General features: G+C 39.3%; 2 protein-coding genes across 4 annotated transcripts in view; one reads left to right on the top strand and one right to left on the bottom strand.

Moving 5' to 3' along the window:
* Positions 1-15: 15 nt before the first annotated feature.
* On the bottom strand, positions 16-11,727 carry BFAR (bifunctional apoptosis regulator). 2 transcript variants are annotated; one of them, XM_014936446.1, is made up of 8 exons: positions 11,348-11,727; positions 5,695-6,019; positions 4,611-4,812; positions 4,067-4,236; positions 3,276-3,420; positions 2,854-3,024; positions 2,148-2,350; positions 16-1,218 (listed from the first exon to the last, which is right to left on the bottom strand). In XM_014936446.1, the coding sequence occupies exons 2-8, from the start codon at positions 5,964-5,966 to the stop codon at positions 1,026-1,028; spliced, it is 1,356 nt and encodes a 451-aa protein (XP_014791932.1). In that variant the 5' UTR covers positions 5,967-6,019; positions 11,348-11,727; the 3' UTR covers positions 16-1,025. The 2 variants fall into 2 exon arrangements, with proteins under 2 accessions (XP_014791932.1, XP_014791931.1); XM_014936445.1 differs by having other exon boundaries at positions 11,327-11,726.
* A 118-nt stretch (positions 11,728-11,845) lies between these two features.
* Positions 11,846-19,581, top strand: part of PARN (poly(A)-specific ribonuclease) — a 56,262-nt gene continuing 48,526 nt past the window's right edge. Inside the window, exons 1-9 of one of the 2 annotated variants that reach the window (XM_014936673.1) lie at positions 11,846-11,940; positions 12,276-12,353; positions 13,385-13,464; positions 15,268-15,335; positions 15,430-15,511; positions 16,439-16,499; positions 17,151-17,316; positions 17,528-17,593; positions 18,453-18,491. In XM_014936673.1, the coding sequence (XP_014792159.1) occupies positions 11,922-11,940; positions 12,276-12,353; positions 13,385-13,464; positions 15,268-15,335; positions 15,430-15,511; positions 16,439-16,499; positions 17,151-17,316; positions 17,528-17,593; positions 18,453-18,491 (659 nt within the window). In that variant the 5' untranslated portion in view covers positions 11,846-11,921. The remainder of the gene's footprint in view (positions 11,941-12,275; positions 12,354-13,384; positions 13,465-15,267; positions 15,336-15,429; positions 15,512-16,438; positions 16,500-17,150; positions 17,317-17,527; positions 17,594-18,452; positions 18,492-19,581) is intronic. The other variant, XM_014936674.1, reaches the window with a different exon arrangement.

Raw genomic sequence — 19,581 nt, 5'->3', positions numbered from 1 at the left:
ATTATTTAGGAAGGATGAAGTTTTCAAAAGAGACCTTTAATCTTTAAAAATATTCATAGTCAACTTTAAAGTTCATATTAATGATACAAATGAAAAAAATCAACAACACAAACTAATGTTGAATGCAAGAGGACAAAGCTCTTGAAAAATCTAATTTCTGCTTCATTCAAAAGCCATACATTAATAAATGGCAATCCTGTTTACACAAAATAACTTTCCAGTCAATATTTGCTCACAGACCTAGATACACACGTTATATTGCAGTAAAATGTAATTACAGTGTCAGGTCACTTTTGCAAAAGAACCCTTTTTAAGAGATAGCCCTGAATTTAAGAATTAGCAACAGACTTCAAGAGGAGAGCATTACAGAAGCTACTGATGAAGTCTAACTGATCTGAATAAAAAATTTTGAATGGCAATCACCATATTTTCTCAAAGACAAGAAAACTCAAGTAGTGTTTGCCTTCAACAACAGGCATTTTAGAACAAACGCTACTGTGAGACTGTGTATCGACAGTCACTATTTCACATGTAAAGCAGACTGAAAATACTGAAGTACTTTCAATATCAAGCCTATCCAGGAAGAGCTTTCCTTTGGCAAACTTGAGGAACACATTGCTGGTATGAAATTCTAAGGTAAAAAAAATAAAATAAAATAAAAAAATCACTGTAGTATTCAGAAGACACTGATTTTAAGGCAGGCTTGAAAATAACCAGAATGCTCAAGACAGAATAGAGAAGTTTGATTTGATCAAAAATAGGGTGGCATGACTGTATACGTTTTACACAGCTAATTCAGGAATGTAATTTTTTTTTCTTTTCAACAGAAAATTCTTTTCAGAAAATAAAGCCCATCCTCAGATTTGGAATCAGCTGGTCTAAGAGTAACTTACCTTAAGGCTTTTTTGTATATTTAAGTTAACATCATCCACCACTTTCACTGCCACATACATAAAGAAGAAAAGCAAAGCTTATTTCAAACGTCCATTTTTGGAAGCTAAACAGCTCAGAAGTTCCGATGCCACTCACTGCACTTGTGTCTCCAGACGCCTTACTTCTTTAACCACAAGATCAATGTTTATAATTGGGTTAAAGTACAAGGCCCAGTAAAACAAGCAATTGCAGACAAACTGAGGAATAAAAGGCCAAAAAATGGCAACAAAAAGACCCTGGGTTGAGACTTTCCAGAAATGTTTCCACATTCTGTGAGGAATAGTCCTGTGAAAAAGGAAAGGGAGAGGCTTAGAGGAACTTCTCGTTTTGTTTTACCCATTCTAAGAAAAGCTAGTATGCGCTACAGCCTTCAATTATTTAAGGCTTTACTCAAGTACCTGTAAAACAACATTTTGCACTCCAAAAAAACTTTCTTAAAATACAGTAATACTAGATTTTATATGAGGAAGCATTAAGTCAATTGATTCAGACCACAAAGCACAGCAAGTTAAAGGGTTCAAATTCCAGATTTGTCATAGCTTGTTCTCTTTTAAGCAGGTTCTGCCCTCTAGCTGCTGGCAGAGAAAGTGAAAACCCAGCATACACCAAAACAAGAATTTCAACTATGCAAGTTCTAAAAATTGTAAATAAAAGATCACAGCAACTGTGAAGTAATATTAATATGCTTGAATTAACTGAATCCAGCAATTTTGATCACCTATAAGAAATAATATTAGCATACAAAACTTATTTACTATCCTGAGGACTCATCCTTTATATTAATAAGTTAAAAATAAAAAATCCTTTTATAGTTATTAAAGAATGAGTCCTCAGGATCTTAAATAAGTTAAGCATATAACCAAAAAAATCTTATATATTTAGTCCTCAGCTGACAGCTAATACCATAAAAGGCAATTCTCAAGGTAAGAGTCAGTATTTACCCAATGGTTAAGAACATGCCTATGACCCTTGCTGCATTTGCTACATCTGATCAGTAAATCCAGCTATAAGAAACCCTTTCAAGTATTCACAGAAATGAAGATATTCCAGAGTGAGTACTAGTATATATGCAGATCCAGGTTCACATGTTCTTATTACCCTCAGTGTTGTCGACACTGTCATTTCAGCGAGCGACTGTGAAATTGTTGACTGTTACTTTCTATTTATAAGGCCATGTACTTCCTACCCTGTTTAACAAGCTCAGAAAGACTTACTTCAATTCTCTTCTTGACCAGAGCCTCCAAAAGGAGAATAATTCCAGAACAGAGAGCAACATGGCATTTACAATTATAAATCTTGATGTCCAGTAATGCACATCCAGCCAATCCCAAGCAAATTCAGCTATCAACTGGTATGGCAAAAATAAATACTTTACAATGAATTCTCTCCATTGTTTCCAAGAAGGATCTTTAAGGTCCTGTAAATTAGGATAAAAAGACTATAAATCAATTTCCTATTAAACAGACACAATACTGACTTATTTCCAACAACTCTTTTGTTGAAAAGTTGTTCTTTCATACATTGAAAGCAGTAATTTATCTTTACTGTACTTTCTAGTAGATAATACCATAACCCAGTAATTTCCATTAGATAAGGATAAAACATCACAGTCAGTCAGATCTCATAATGCCATTTGTTAAAATACAAGCAGCCTTTCTATAGTCATGCGAACTTAAAAAAAATCAGTTTCACAGATTTACAGTCTTAAAAGCCTTAAATCAATCTTATTAAAGGTAATGGTCACAACACTGGTGATCACATACAATAAAATGAAGGAACCACTATGTAGGACTTCATCTCTTTACAAGACAACCTTTTAAAAAAAGAAGTAGTGAATAATTATTATGTGTTTTTACGCTGCTTAGTCTTAAAATGCTTATAACTAAAGCAAATAGCATTTTTATTGTTTTGAACACTTACTAGTAGTTTTGTGACAACATCTTCATACTTGTCTTCTTGCGTAGGGCAAATTGTGTGGATGAAAGGTAGGAAAGCTTCTGCGTAATCAAACAAATACAGGTATAACATACTGAGTCTTGGAGAACTCTTCAGCGCGTACAGAAGAAAGAGTGATTTTCCTGGATTTACTGCCTGGAAGTTATCAAATCATTAAGTTTCAGACAACGAAAAAATAAAATGAAAGAACATGGCAGTTCTTAGATTTTTCTGACAATCATTTTTCAAAGAACCATTTTTCAAATACAACAGTTCATTAAACTGAGCAGTTTTTACAAGAGTAATTCTACTACCTTAACATTCTTCCTGGCTTTAAGAGAGTTTTCTTTTAAAGATACTATTTTAAAAATACTTAATATGCATGACAGACTTTATATAAAATTTACCTTATATTCCCAAAGGTTCTGTGGGGGTTTAACGCCTAAAGTTTTCACACATTCCAGTTCTGCCATAATAGCTTTCCTATGGTTACTGTTCTCTATGCTGTAAGGCTCTTTCGTGAAATCTTCTTCTGTCAGTGTTAGAAGGAGTCTATAAAAGCAGAAGAATTCAGAAGGTAGATAGTGTCTCTTCACCAAAAAGATATGACTAATAAATTAGCAATGACATACTATACAATACAATAAGCTACTGATAGAAGGTATCACCTTTTGGATTACATTCCATATCAAGTGTTCTGAATCAACTGCGTCTCAGAGCCTGGGTTTTAAATATCCTTCTTTTCAAGTTTTCTCTTGCCTGCTTTCAGCATGCAAATTTATCAGCTTGTTGGCTATTATTGAACACAGTTCTTCAGTACTTCACAGATCTAGTCTGGTCTCCTGAAATCAAACCTAGAGCTCTTGGGTGGAATGCAACAATGCATATGGCATATGCATATTTTCACAAGAAAGAAAAGGTGGGAGGGGTGGATAATACATTAGTAGAATTTTACTTTCAGTATCATTTCAGTCTGAATTGTCAGCATTTAAAAACATTCTCAAAAAATTTTCAGTTAGCTTGCTCAATATCTACTACCAAAGTTTTCAACTACAAGTGTTAAAACTTCCCCTGAATTTTATTCTGATACATCAACAAAATATTCCCACAATCTATGGAATGAATTAGAGTCATTTCACCATACATCGTCCTGCATATATATACACCATATAATGTTCTTGACAATTAGGGCTCTCACCTTCCGTTCACCTTCTCCAGTAAAAAACTTTCTTTATAATGTGAAGCCCATGGGCCCAGCTGCTCTAGCCAAATTATCACTTCTTCAGCAGTCCATTTAGCAACAGGCTTGTGGACAAGAAGATCTTCTTCAAATTCTCTACTACTCCAGTGATATCCAAGTAGAACTACCTATAAGTAAATTTTTAAAAAGAAAAAAAAAAAAAAAAAGAGGAAAAAAGAAAAAAAGAGATCCTTTACCTGCAAAGCAAATACATTCATGATACAAATAAACATGCATTAAGGGGCTTGCCATGTAGAATCTTCTATTTTACAGACCCTAGAATATTCAGGTTATTAAAACGTATCTTGAAGTTTTACCCATTTTGTCTAACTTCCTTTTGCAACTGTAGTTTCTGCCAGACCACTCTGAATACTACCTTATTTACTCTGCTCAGCTGAAGTTTCTTCTGCGCTGATGATCTTTTTTATGTGCACATAATTTAAGTATATTTGATTGCATGCTTACTGAAGTAAATACGGAAAACCAACCAGATGAAACTTACTGCTACACAAGTTAAAGCTGTCAGAACGCCTGAGAAAAACCCTCCTCCTCGAGGATTAATTCTTCCTGTGTTCGTAACTGTAGGGATCTGGTCATTCCCATATTTTTGGAAGGTTGCTAAGCTGCGTGCTACATCACTGTTTTGTTGAATGTCTTCTTTTCTTTGTTCAACGGCATCAGAAAATAGCTTTTCAATAACATCCCTAATAGGAAAAATATTTGTCATTGTACTATAACCATTGAGGCTTAACATTCAGAAAAGGAACTAATTTTTGGATTTTTGTTTTCCAGCCTCTACTAAAGACTGTCATCTTTGAAAGGAAACGTTAGTTATTAACACCTAGTAAAGTTAAGCTTAAATCAATTACTTCCAAACAACATCTTCCTTAGCTGTTAAGGATAGAAGAAGTTAAAATACCACATCAAAAACAAATAATCCTTATTTCTTATATAGAACTAGAATTGTGTGCTACTGGAAAGCCTTGATTATCCAAAAATGCTAAGCAAAAGACAACATAAAAGTCTACCATCAATCCTATCATCTATTTATTAAAATATTACTATCCCCAGATAAAGTTATTATTAACACAAGAACTTGTGGGTAATTCAAGACAGCAAATTGGTATTTCTAGATTTGTTCTGCAATAAGATCTCATTTCTTCCTATAAATAATTCCTATGACAGAAAGAATTACACAATCAAACATCATACTAATTTAGGAAACAATCCGTTGTATTAAAAGATGTTGTATTAAAATACCATAATCAGTTGTACTAAAAGATGCAAGTGTTGCAATACTAAAACAGGATCCCTCCTCTCCATCCCTCAAAGAGTTCAGAGGGGGTGAAAAAAACACTCAAAGAAAACCCAAAACAAAGCCAACCAACCCACCCCTTTAGTTCTATGCAGAAAAATGTAATTGTACAGTTCAGTATAAGGACAGAATGTGAAAGACTTCAGGATTTAAACATCCTTGCAACACCTCAGATTACCAATAAACTATGAAAATCTGCAGCAAACTCAAGAAACCAGACAACTTTGGTGGTTTTAGAAATTTGGCATTAAAAATGGCGTAGTACACTCACCTGAGAAGGATGTTGATTTTGGGAAATCCTTCCCATTTTTCTCTGCATTCGGGGCATTCATTCTTCTTGGACGATACCCACCACAAGGCTAGGCAATGTCTACAGAAACTATGCCCACAATTCAGGGTGGTGGGGTTGACCAGAATGCCGTAGCAGCAGTGGCAAAGGAAGTCACTGACTGACATCCGCCGACCGATCTCAGGAGCAGCATCTGTTTCAACTTCTGCCCTCTCCGATTCACCTTGCAAAGTCTCATCTTCTTCCATTTTCATTTATCCCTTACAGAAAGCTCTCTTAGATCTTCAAACCAGGTAAGGCATTACTCCTGCAAAGCAACAAGACAAACCTCATTGAGAAAAAAGTTACTATAGAAGTTTAGAATTGCAAGCAGTACAATTTATGATTGTAATTCTTTTGTAGCTCTGACAGTTTTGAACTTTTTAACTAACTTAGCTCTGCCTCAAATGAAACACAACCCTCCACTTTTCCAACAACATATTCATTGCAAACCACAATCAAAACCAGATTCTAGATGTAAACAGCTGGGCTCAATCTCCCTCTATTTCCTCTTCCCGTGTTACATAACACATGAAAGTGAAACAAAAACCATTACTATGATTCAGATGACTTCTGACAGTATCTTTACTCTTTTTACTAAAAGACCTAATTTTTTTACTAAAAGACACTCTAACTTACTCCATGCATACGGAATAAAACATTACTAAAAAGGTCAATGCTAGATGTTGCTGGGCAATGGTAAAAAAAAAATAAAAATAAAAATAAAAAATCGATCCACAAAGTCATATGCTTCAGAATTATAAGGGATTGATCTACTTGCCATCTCAGTGAAGGACTGAATTCCGTTTTGTATTAACTTTACACATAATTACCCTTGGCTAGTATTTCAGAAAATGCGCAAATTAGAAGAGTTTAAGATTGTTCCAAGCTTACCAAAAAATATGAACTCATTTGCCTGATGTCCCTGCTATATTCTCTCAGATTGCTCTATCTAGTTTCTTAAGAAAAACCAGAAGATCCAGATCAGTTATCACTTCATGATATGTTAGAAGCTATCAAAAACTATACAATTTTCAGGTGCCACCAACCCAAAATACACTTACACTCTCCGCCACACGGCTCCCACTTACTACTACTAAATTACCACCTTCCCATTCAGATCAAGCACAAAGAGGTAACTACACAAGTTGGTAAAGAATAAAAAAAAAATACAAGCAGTACAGAAACGCAAAACAATAGTGCAACTAGGATCCTCAGACTGTTTACAGACATGTCTTTTCCCAGCAAAGCAAAGATTGGTGGCTTTCTAAAAGATAAATCTGAAACATCACTTAGAAGAGGAGAAAGAAAAGGAAGGTTTTGCACCTAAGAACGTTATTCTCGTTTTCCTGGGAGCGAAACGCAACAAAATTTCTGTGGGTGGAAAAATACCGCTCAGTCCCTGCACCAATTAAGAGGGTCAGAAGCAGAAAGCTCACTGGCTTCTCCCCTGCCTCCTCTTTCCAACTTCACCCCCTTCCTCCCCTCCGCGCTGCTCCCACAGCCACCGGGGGTTGGGGCCTGCAGCGCCGCGGCGGTCGCTCCCCCCGGGGCGAGTCAGGGCCCATCTCGGAGCCGTCACCGGCCCCTCCCGGCTCCCAGCTCCCGAGGGGTGCCCGGCCGCCCGCCTCCCTCCCGGCGCCCCCAGGCAGCCCGGCCGCCCCCGCCCGACTCACCGCCAGCTGCGGGGCCCGCCGCCTCCACCCCCGCTTCCGCCCCGCGGCCGCGCCCGGGCCCAGCGCCGCGCCGGGCGGGGAGGGCCGCGCAGCTCCCGCGCCTCACGGGAAAGGCGGGCTCCGTCCGGGCCGGGGGCGACTCGGCTCCAGCGGCCTCGGCCTCCCCCAGGGGAGAACTGGGACAGGAGAGCCCTGCGGGGCTCCCCGGACACGCCGAGAGCTGAGGCCCCCGCGCAGAGGGAACCCAGAGGGGTGGAGGGACGGTGGTCTGGCTGCACTCCCTACACTCGCTGCACCAGGCTGGACCATGCAGAGACTATTTTTACCCCAGGAGAGTACACCTATATATACACACGTTCACAATTATTTATATCAGCCTCTGTTCCCTTACTGTATTTCTTTTTGACTACAGTCCAAAGAAAATTGAGTGATTTTTTTTTTTTAAAGTACTGTTGAGATGTACTTTTTCCCTGTGCAACATAGCAACACTCTCCTAAAGGTTTTGTTCTTGTTCCAGCTTGATACAAGCTACAAGTGCAGTTTAAATTACATTTGAGTTACCAAAACCAAATTATTAACTTTTTAATTATTCCACCCTATTTCAATAAAGAAAACAATAGTCTCTCATTGTTTCCTCTCCCACATTACCCAGAGAACAATTATTACTGTGCTGACACGCACAGCTCTGGTTTTGTTTGCTTTAGAACCATCCCAATCAGATTAACAGGACAGAAAAGCACATAGCTGAAAAGTTCGTCACCTGTTTGTGGAGCTGATGATATGATATCAGCATTTGTATACCACGCGTCCATGCTCAGTTGTTTTACTGAACAGGTATTGCTTTTTACTCACACCTGGAGTTCTGCTGGCAAGCCTGCAGTGTCAGCGCTCAGATCCGTTTGTGACAAGACAATCAAGATCCAGTTCTGGCCCTCTTTAAAGTAATATATATCAAAGGTACCACACAAATTTCCTATCAACATGGAATAAACAGGCATTTATGCTCAAGCGTACATGCCATTTCAAGATATTTTTTAAACACAAGCTGTAACAGTTCAGGGATCATAGGAATGATGATAGATTTCAAAGCAGTTTTCAGCTTTTGTCAAATCCAAACTAAAACTCTGCTAGTGGCAAGCTAGCTTCCAAGGTTTATTTTATGAAAAGATCTACCAACCAGCTCATACTTAAGTTTATTTGTAGTTTTAATTAAATATTTCAAGTTAAGTCCCAATCAGCTCATCTTTAAACTACCCTAGCATAAAAGTATTCAACCTCTGCCATATCACAGGAAGTTCACCTAGATCTGCCTTCGTAAACGCGAGGTGAAATATTTAGGCCTTGCTCTAGAATCTGACTTTTTACTACTACTTTTTTTGGTGTGTTTTTACTTAGCTTCACATTCCACGTTCAGTAAAGAAACAGAACGTACAAAAGCATTTCATGTATAAAAAAAGCAATGTAGTCTTGTAACTAGCTGCCTGTATTGCTCTCTCCTAAGAGTACCCAATAGTCTGGTCATATAAAAAATTACAGATTTGAAGACCTTTGATTACAAATTACATATTCATAAGTACAGTTGCTTTAATATATACGTGGAAGAAAACTAAACAGGTACTTAATTAATTAGGCAAATATGTTATCTTCTGAAACTAAACAAAAGTGTGGATGTATGCCCTCTGAAACACGGCCACCTTGAAATTTTTTTTATGGTTTGAGAAACCCACAACAATTTATTGTTGTTTAGACAATTATTCTATCACCTGATGACCCCTTCCCACCGGGGAAAGGAAATTGGGAAAACACAAGGAAACTGGAGGGTTTAAATATAAACAGATTTAATAGAATAAGACTAGATAATTAATATTAATAACACTAAAGAATCAAATTGATCCCAATAACAATATAAAATACACCAGAATTATACTTAGCCCATTCTATCAGCAGGAAGCTGCACACTCCCAGCAGGGGACAGTAACTGTTGGACACTGCGAGCGCTACAGCTTTGGGAGGAAAGGACAGGCTCTGGTGTCCAACACCGGGGCAAGAAGTTCTCAGAATTGCAGCCATAAAGGAAGAGAGAGAGAACTTCCCAGCAAACTTTCTAATTTATATTGAATGTGACGTTCATGGTATGAGATAACCCTGTTGGCAGCTCGGGTCAAGTGCCCAGCCTCGCTCCTCCTCATTTCCACACCTGGCAAGGCTCGAAAACACTGAGACCTTGAAACCCACATATGATAGCTGGCTATAAAGTAAATATCTCCACAAATTCAGACATTAGAGTCTTCTAAAAGTGTAGTTTTCCCAAGCATCAGAAGAGAAATTTAGAACAAGAGTTCTAAATTATTCTTAACACATAATAGTGTTTCCTTTTTAATGCAATATATTATATACAGGAAGGCAGTAAAGAGGAGACTATTCCTAAAGTGGAATAAAGCCAGAGAATGCTGTCAACTGCACCAACAAAAATCAGATTTTTCTCCAAACCAGATCTTCTCAGAGAACAAAAGGAAAGCAAAGCCCTCCCACCTATTCAAGCTATAGTTGTGCAGTTTGGGACACTAGTAATGACAACAGCAAACGCAAAGTTTTTGAAAAAGTAGTAGTTTTTGAAAAAAGGAAACCAACCCCAAAAAGCAACACAAAAGTAAACCGGAGAGGATTAACCAGACATTAGACCTTGAAAGAGGAAAGACATCTAGTATCAAATGGTAGTTCTGACTACTCTCAACTAGACAGAAAAGGGTTGAGGTGGATAATTGTCCTTATTCAACAGAGTATTTTGCTGTTACTGTAAAAAAATTACTCTATCCTGTGTGCAGGGCACATTTCCAAGATGATGGCACCAGAAAAAGACAGCATACAATACTATATACAAGGTACAACTGTATTAACTTATAGTGTAGATTATTGCCCCACGTAAATATTTTTGGAGCTACTATCACCAGAGTCAATGCTAACTAACCATAATTGCACTGGTTTAGTCCCACTATTCAAGTTCTTCATACTTTTTCTCCTTCCAAGTTAAAAAGAACTTTTTTTTAATAACGAAAACAAAACCCCAAAGAGCTTCATTAAAGTGTTGCAAATTTTCCTTCTAAATACAGAATAATACACATATGCTGTAATAGAAAATGCCTGATCTGTAACGCACAATACTTCCATTTCTATTAAGCAACTGCACTTTATTACAGCATCTTATATTTCTACCTGCAGTTTAGCTTTGTATTGTAGGTGAACGAAGGAGAGAGCTCCTGGATTTGTCAGTTACTTGGGGAAAAAAAACACTAGGTTTCTAAAACAGCCATCAAACACTTCAGAAACTGCAGGAGCATTTCTTAAGAAAAACAGAGAAGATGAAAATTTTAGATGTCAGCCAATTTACAGCAGAATAGAAAAATCTCTACTACTATTTTAACTGACATCTTACTGTGCACCATTTAATCAGAGAGATGACTTGCTGGGAGGTCACGCAGCACCAATTGCGCAAACTGAAAAGGCAAAACTAAAACCTGAAGAATCTTTACAGGCCTTCTCCACCCAGTCCTGCATAATTCTGTATCTTCTAGTCTATGCAGAAACTACCTCCCAGTTTATGGAGGATTTTCCATTTGTTTTCATTCTGCTGGGATTCTGGAAAAGATGCTTCATCTGTCGTGTGACCCGTCTACCCGCAGCACACAGGCCAAACTCTGCTCGCTGCCCTGGCCCACAACTTGCGCTTTCTGCTCCTGTGAGACCTTATCCCTCGGGCAGTGGTCTCCTTCCACAGCACAGGTGTGGGGACACCTTCCTGCGTGTTGAGCTTTGTTCATGGTTACCCTACAATAACATGTGATAGCAGCTTTAGCATTTAACAGGAAGACAACGCTTCTTCTGTAACACTTCAAGCCTACCAGTTCCTCCGGACTCCTCACCCCTAAGGCACCATGCCCAGCAGCTCTCCGCTCTCCTCCTGGCGTCTCCTCAGCAAATCCCCAGCCCTCCTTTCTCGCTGGTGCTCGTCCTGCCCGCCCGGTGCGCAAGGCAGAGCCCGCGTTTCCAACGGCGGTCACATTTCACACCACTTCACGCAACGGCGGCTCTGTCAGGGCTCCGTTCCCGCCCCGCCGTCACACGACGCGGTGGAGTGCTGAGGGGCGCTTTTCGGGCCTAACGGTGCGCCACAGCAGGTATCCCGCCGCTCACGCGTAGGCGGATGGGCCTTCCCTCGGGGAGCGGTTCTTCAGCCGCCGCGCCCAGGCGGGACGGGACGGGCCGAGCCCGGGGCCGTTCGGAGGCGCGACCGCCCGCCCCGCTGAGAGACGCGCCGCCCCGGCACAACATGGCGGCCGCCCCGCCCGCCGCCTTCGGGCGCTCACGTGGGCTCTCACGTGGGCGCCCTCACGTGCGGCGGGGCGGGCGGGAGGGGCGGTTTCCGGAAAGGCTCGGCGGAGGCTGCGGGTGGCGCCGGGCCGGGCCGAGGCGCGGGCGGGCTGGTGCGGGCGCGGGATGGAGGTGATCAGAAGCAGTGAGTGACCGGCTGCCCCTTCGCGCCGAGCCCCGCCCCGCTGGGCGCTCCCGGCTTCCCTTCCCCTGGCTGGCGGTGGGGTCCGGCCTCAGCCTCTCGTCCCTCAGGGGCCAACGGGGTGTCCGCGCCCGTGAGGGACGGCCCTGAGGGGGGAGGTGCGGCGGGTGGGCCTCCGCCCGAGGCTGAGGGAGAGGCGGGCGGGCCCCGGAGCGGCAGGGCCCACCGGCTGCGGGCCCGACACCGGCCTGGCCCGGCCCCGCGGTCGCCTGAGGGGCGGTGGGCTGCGGTGGGGAGTCGTTAGTGGTCTCAGGTGTGTTTTACCCCTTTGCCCGCAGATTTTAAGGATAACCTAAACAAAGTTTATGAAGCCATCGAAGAGTCGGACTTCCTGGCCATTGATGGGGAGTTTTCAGGTACAGTCACGCCTGTTTGGTGATTGTGCACTGCGGGCGGTGTCTGTGCGGGGCCCTGCGTGCCCGGGTGTGCTCATGTGGCCTGTCTCAGTGTTGGCTTGAAAAAGGTAAAGCTAAGGCTATCGTAGGGTGTGGAGTCCCCTTCTCTGGAGATTTTTAAGACCTGCCTTGACGCAGTCCTGAGTAAGGTGCTATAGGCAATCCTGCTTAGCAGGGCAGTTGGACTAGATGATCTCTAGAGGTCCCTTCCAGCTCTATCAAATCTGTGAATCAAGGTGGTCAAACCACTTATTGTATGTGCAATAGCAAGGTTTTGGTCAAAGAAACTCATGCTGCTTCTACTCCATCCCCACAGTAATCTTTTACTACGTTATCTGATTTTCTGATGCAGCTCAGGGAGAAAACCCCAAATTTTATGTGTGTCATGAAAGCAGGAGATTGGGATAAATAAGGGAGGCCCTCCAAGTGTTTGGACAGGAAAAGACAATAGTAAGAACTTTTATGTTTGTAAAACCCAGAGGGTCTGTGCATCAGAGAGATGCCTTAATAAGTGCTTTAACTTTGGGATGCAGAATTCACTCAACCGTAAGACATAAATGGGATCAAGATTAGGTTTTGTTAGATGTGGTGCATATGAAAATGCAGTTGTGGCTACTGTTGTTACAGTTGCTTAAGGTGTCTTAAGTCAGTCAATAAATCTATGGACAGCACTCTTCCTATTTTTAGTCTGACTTTGATCCTGCATTGTGTTTTAAAGACCTATCAACAGCATGTTACTGGTAGATCTTTTCATGTTGCTGTCATGTTGAATCGGAACCAGAGCAGCAGAGCTTTGCTGCTAGAACACTACCATTAAACTAGGTGGCTTTTATGGTAACATGCATACTTTTATGCAGCAGAAAATCTTTCTCAACTGAAATAAGCTTTACATGAACTTTAAGTGAAAATGTATTTCTTAAATTACCAGTTATTGCATTTCTTTGCTTATTTTTGAAAAAACTTACAAAGCAAAATATGTACTACTTTTTCAGGGATCAGCGATGGGCCTTCTGTTAGTGCATTAACCAATGGCTTCGACACTCCAGAAGAAAGGTATCAGAAACTTAAAAAGGTAAAGTGTTTACCTTGACTAAAATGAAAATGCTGGAAAAAGGTTAGAACCCCTTGGTTCAAAAGGGAGAACATGTAGAGAAATATGACAGAGGTCGATAAAATTGAGTTACTTAGAGCTGATGGGGATTGCTTGTTTTTATTAACAGGAGAATTGGGGAGTGTTGCATTAAACTTGCAGAAGTCATGGTCAGGACAAACAGGTGTGATTCCTCACACAATAGTTAATAGATATGTAGAATTTGGTAAAGGATGTTGAGAGTGTTAAAATTTATCAGTTCAAAGGGGGACTGGATAAGAGAAATTCAGTGACAGAGAAAATACATCAGGGCGAGGGTCCTTCCCAAGCTGCCTTCCCCTGACAGCAGATGCCGTCCATAACAAAACTTAAATGCCAGCTGCTACCACTACCTCTGTCTCTCACAGCACACACGCACACACAAAAATTGGGCCTGGATGGTGTGGAAAGAGTTTTGAAAAATAGCCAAATGACCACAGGAGAAAACATACGGTGTGTGAGGGTCAAAAGGTCAAAACTGTGGTGTTTTGAGTTGTGGGTTTGGTGTTTGTTTGGTTTTTTACAAAAAAGAAAGGAATTGGAAAAGAGAAATGCTAAGCATCTTCACATGTGCTGTTTCCTGAAGTGTCTAAGGAGTTGTTAAACAGCGTTTGCTAATATTCTGCTAAGAGACGTTGCAGGATGAGGGAATTACTGGTTAGTGCTCCTGCTGAGAAACTAGGACAACAAATGGCAAAAACTGGGGAAGAGGCTGTAGCTAAAAAAAAAACACCAAAAAAGCAAAAAGCCCACCCTTCAATCCCAAACTAAAGAAGACAATGAAAGTAGAGACCAGTCTTTGAAGAGCATCCAAGAAGCTAGAGGATGCTATATTCCGTTCATCTGGCTGAATATGACCTTTGAGAGCTTCAGGGTAACTGACAATTCAGGCTCTGCAGGCACAGTCAGTCTCTTGCTCGTTGTAAGATGTCTGGTGTATCAGAAGCCAGCCCCAAATTCTTTATTGTTGCATTCTTAAATTTTAACTTTTACCAGCTAATAAATTAACTTGATTATTGATATTTTTGATCTTTATACTCCGAGATAACAAAAGAGGACTAATTTTCCATGTCATGTTGCCATCCATTATTTTTTCCCTAAGACAGAATTGAATAAGTGTTCTTTGTGTTTGGCCCTCAGGAGGAGAAGGTCTTTCAAGGAGACTGCAATCCTCATGCACTTGCAGTGGTGTTAAAAACCTTTCCAGTATTGATCCAACAGTTGTGAAGTGCCAGAGGATATGATGACAAAGTGCCTAGTGACTATGCTAGTGCTTCTATCATGTTATCCACTGTTAGACATGTAGATTAGAAGAATATTAAATGTCTTATTATGTGTATTTTAAAACTGTATCCAGCCAGTGTCTCTCTCGGCCTCCTCCCACACCATGGGGAATGTGAATGAACATTGAGAAGCTGACTGACAGCTGCTTTAGGTGCAGCATCTTTTGTGTGTGAGCAACAGGTGGAGAGAGATGGCAGTCAGTTCTGGTCTGTTTGAGGAATGGAAGTGCATACTATAAATCATCTTTGGGCAGCAGTTACATGATTAAATGGGGGTGAAAACTAGTTGAAAACCTCTGGTGTATTTACTTCAAAATTACCAACAGAACAAATGTTGGCTAATAAGATTCAGATTTGCTTAATTTTGAAGCAGAGAAAAATCATATTTATTGTGGATACACCCTGGTTATTTTTGAATGTGTACAATTTTTCTTCTCATGCAAAGTTTTCCTTTCCTTTCCAGCATTCCATGGACTTTTTGCTCTTTCAGTTTGGACTTTGCACTTTTAAATATGATCACACAGAAGAAAAGTACGTTATTCTTTTATTCCTTGTTTTCTTAATTGAGGCATTTAGGAAGCAATATTGATAAGATGTACTGACATTCAACTCATCTTTTTCACAGGTATATAATGAAGTCATTTAATTTCTATATTTTTCCAAAACCCTTTAACAGAAGTTCACCAGATGTCAAGTTTGTGTGTCAGGTTAGTAGAAAAACAAGATTAATTTTGTTTGGTTAAAGTATACATGTAGCACACTTCTAAAAAATGTTTCCAGGAAAACTCTGCATGATTGTAGAGGGAGAAGTGGTTGGTCAATTTAGCAGCTTAAAAGGCAGATAAGTATAAGTTTCTGGGGTTTGGTGTTTTTTTCCCTTTTAGAAGGAAGTTCAGTTAAGTGCATCAGGCCCTGAAAATAAGCTTTAAAGAAGTATCTTTGAATTCAGTTTTTAAACCTTGTTACACATTACATTGTGTGGTTTCTGGAATTGGAGATAATATTCCAAACCTGGCAAGATCTTTTTTTTTTTTTTTTTTTTTTTTGGAAGGATTGTTATGCCCTGGTCTGAACTTGTGTATGATATAAGCTAGTGTGTCTGTCTTAAAATATATCTTACCAGTCACTTCAACAGCCAGAACAAGTCCCTGGCAGACTGGCAGTCCCAGACTTAGCTAGTGAGGAATTTTTTTTTTTTTTTTTTTTTTTTTTTTTTTTTTTCTCTCCTTCTTTCTTGTCTGGCTTCCTGCTCCCTTGCTTTTCTGTTTGATCCTTTATTCCGATCTGCTTATCTCGCTTTCACTGCTTCCCAGGCTATTGCCAGAATTTTTCTGGTCTCAGATTTGTTCTCCTGAACCACGTTTTTCTTTCTTTAGTTTCTGCTTTCCATATAGCTCATTCTTTCATCTCTATCCCTTTAGTGTACTTAATTGTTCTTGTACTTTATCAAAGTTGAAATTAAATAACAGAAGTAGCATAACCTAAACTCACTGTGGCTCCTTTAGGGTCACAGACATGGTTGCTCTTGACTTTGGACTTAGTATAATTTCTTGAGAAGTGTAAAAACAACTGAATTGATCTTTTTATGCTACGGATACTCTTGCCAATTGTAAAGTTATTTTCTTTTGTTGCAGAGTTCAAGTATAGATTTTTTAGCAAATCAAGGATTTGATTTTAATAAAGTTTTTCGCAACGGTGAGTACTTTTTTTGTGGGTTTTTTTCTTTCTTTATTTCAATGTCTGCAAAATTCATGATGATATCTTTCGTCATTTTCTGCATAAAGAAAAAGGCAGCCATTTGTGATACTTTCTTAACACATAATTAAGTTCTTAGAATTATTCTTTTCTGATCTACAGTTGTGCTAATGGTTACTCCCTTTCCAAAACTTCATTGTGTAGATTCAACAGAATAGGATTCCTATTTAGATAAGTGCTTGCTTGTTTATATTTGTTTGGTGGCTAAACTTAAATAGATAGAGTAACAAGTTATGTTGCTCTTTAATGGCTCAGCAGTAACATTTTAGAAAAGGTGTCAGTGCATTGTGAAAGGTGCTGCTGCAGTTTCTTATTGAAGTGATGCAGATAACAAGGAAGAGGAGTGCTAGATATTTTTGTGATTCTGATCTACAGCTCTGCAGTCTTCAGGCTTGTGCCTTGTGTAGATGAGGCATATAGCTCTTAAAAGTCCAATGGTGCCAGCTAATCTGGTGTGTGCTAGAATGAAGCCTGTATAGACACAGGTAAAGAATGGGGCCTAGAACAGATGACTGAAATGGAAGGGTATATTTTGAGCCTTCAGGGGTGTAACACTGGCAAATGCTTTTTTTTTTTTTTTTTTTTACTTAGGAATTCCATATTTAAATCAAGAAGAAGAAAGACAGCTAAGGGAACAGTATGATGAAAAACGTTCTCAGGCCAATGGTGCGGGATCTCTAGCATACTTTTCTCCTAATGCCACAAAGTGTCCTGTAACAATTCCTGAAGATCAGAAAAAATTCATTGACAAAGTAGTGTAAGTAAAATTGTTTAGCATCCTCCAATGTTGTTGAAACTAAACCATAAACAATAGTGACATGCTTTTCTATTGAAGCTATTTTTATTAGTTCACTAGTTGTGAAATAGTTTGCTTTTTCTTATGAACTGTTTTTTGTCTTTTGGGGAGAGCTGTAAACATTGTAAAAAGAAAACAGTAGCTATTGAAGCAAATAATCTATTTCTTCCAGGGAACAGATAGAAGACTTATTAAAGAATGAAGAAAAAGAAAGTTTGGAACTGGAGCCATGTACAGGGTCAGTTTCTGAAATTACATGTCTTCCAAAAAAATGAATTGTTTTGGTCATATAGATAGAATTAGGGGAGTGACAAGGAGGAAGAATATCTTTACTTGTGTTAACTGTAGCAAAATGTATGTTTGATTAATCTCTGAAGGTTGAGAAAACATGGTAACTTGTATGGATGTCATATTCTGCTTTATGAGATATAACTTATGCATGTAGAGACAACATATTTAACTATAGCCAAGAAGTGTCTTGCATATGTGAGCCTCCTTTTGCTATTTCTGAAGTGTTCTGTAAGCCTTGGCTATGCATTTAATAAATTAATTTCTCAAATCTCTTGAGGTATCAGTTATTCATAGTTAACACTGTGTATTGAAACTGGTTTTAGTGGGTCTCCTTTCCAAAGTCTATTTAGTTTTGGAGTCCAGCTGTTTGGAGAGTGCAGTTAGTTTAAAAATAAAAAAAAAAAAAATAAAAAATTGAATTTAGAAATCCTAGAACATTGTGAAGCTGGAGGTAAGGAAACATCACTGTATCTGTATTCAGTAATCATGACTACAGAATATTTACTTATGAGAAGATATGTGGGGAACTGTACCAGATATTTACCCCATATACCAGGTGTACCTGGTACATATTTACGAGCTGTATCACATATGTACCACATTTACCAGGTGTAAATGCCTTTGCAGCTTGGCAACTGAACACCAGAATTCAGTAAGACCCTTCCAAGCCTATAGGTTCTGGTAGCAGTGACTTATGCTTTAAAAATCTTTTTACAAATGAACATGAAACTGGCTTTAACTGAACATTATTACTTTGAGACACTTTGTAAGTAGAGTATTGGTAACACAATGTCTTTTAATTTTAGATTTCAGAGGAAATTAATTTATCAGACCTTGAGCTGGAAGTAAGTTACTGGTAATACTGCCTTATTGTATATTTTTAGTATTTCTGTTAAGAAATCTGGGTAAGATCTGATCTACTTAAACTCAGAGGTGATTAATTTAGAGGTTATTTTTCCTTTAAGAGAAGATTTATAATGTTCTGGAGACAAATTGTATTAAACTGCTTTGTGATGCTCTATTTGAATATTTTAAAGCTTAGTATTTATTTTATCATTTAGATTTAAAATCTGTGAATAGGATGGCACAGCCTGGAATTATGTAACAAATGCAACTTAACAGGTTTTTAGAGAACAGGAAGTGCGTGTGCTTATGCAGATTGTGGGCTTGAAAAATGCCTAGTTCTATACTAGGTACTGGTATCTTTGTGGTTTTCTGTTAGATGCCAAATAAAACCATTTTGTAAGATTTAAAAATCCTAATCCAAAGAGTAATTATCTTCTTTCTTGGCTTCCTTTATCCCTCGTCTTTGCCTAAATATATCCCTTGAGGCCAGAAACTGTAAGGCTGTAGAGATGAGGTTTTCATTGGTCTGACTGCATGAGAAAAATGCAAAAAATACGGTGGAAATAGCTCTTTGTACTTTTAGTTAATTCAGTATTGCAACAGTGTCTGGTGCTCTGTTACTTACACTGGAAGTGGATAAAATAAAGCTCCTCTTTATAAAATGGAATGTCAAGAGGGGAGCTTGACATCTAATCTGAAAAAGAGAGAGATGTTTTCCAGAATTTTCCTGTGTGAATTTTTTAATATATTGATAGAATATCTATAGCTTCTAGTAGCACATAGTGTTTTGTTTGTCCGATACCTCTTCTTGCATCTTCTCTCAGTATGTTCATAAATTGTTTGTGGTTTTTATTAATGTTCAGCTGTGTTGCTTTAGATGTATACAGCTGTATATACGCTGTGTGTATATTGGTGAGAGAAAGCAAAGGTGTGAAGTTAGCACGGAGCAGAAAATGGTGAGGTTGTCGATTGCTCTTGTGTCCTGAGCTCTTCATGGGTCATTTTCTTTGTTGGAGTGTTCTGTTGTGCAGCAGTGTTTTGATGCATCCAAGGTCTGTGACATAAAACAGCTTGGAAGTAAGGTCTAGG

The sequence above is a fragment of the Calidris pugnax genome, unplaced genomic scaffold (genome assembly GCF_001431845.1).
Source record: "Calidris pugnax isolate Ruff unplaced genomic scaffold, ASM143184v1 scaffold17, whole genome shotgun sequence".
In the NCBI taxonomy this organism is placed as follows: domain Eukaryota; kingdom Metazoa; phylum Chordata; class Aves; order Charadriiformes; family Scolopacidae; genus Calidris; species Calidris pugnax.
This window is presented reverse-complemented; position numbering and strand designations above follow the sequence as displayed.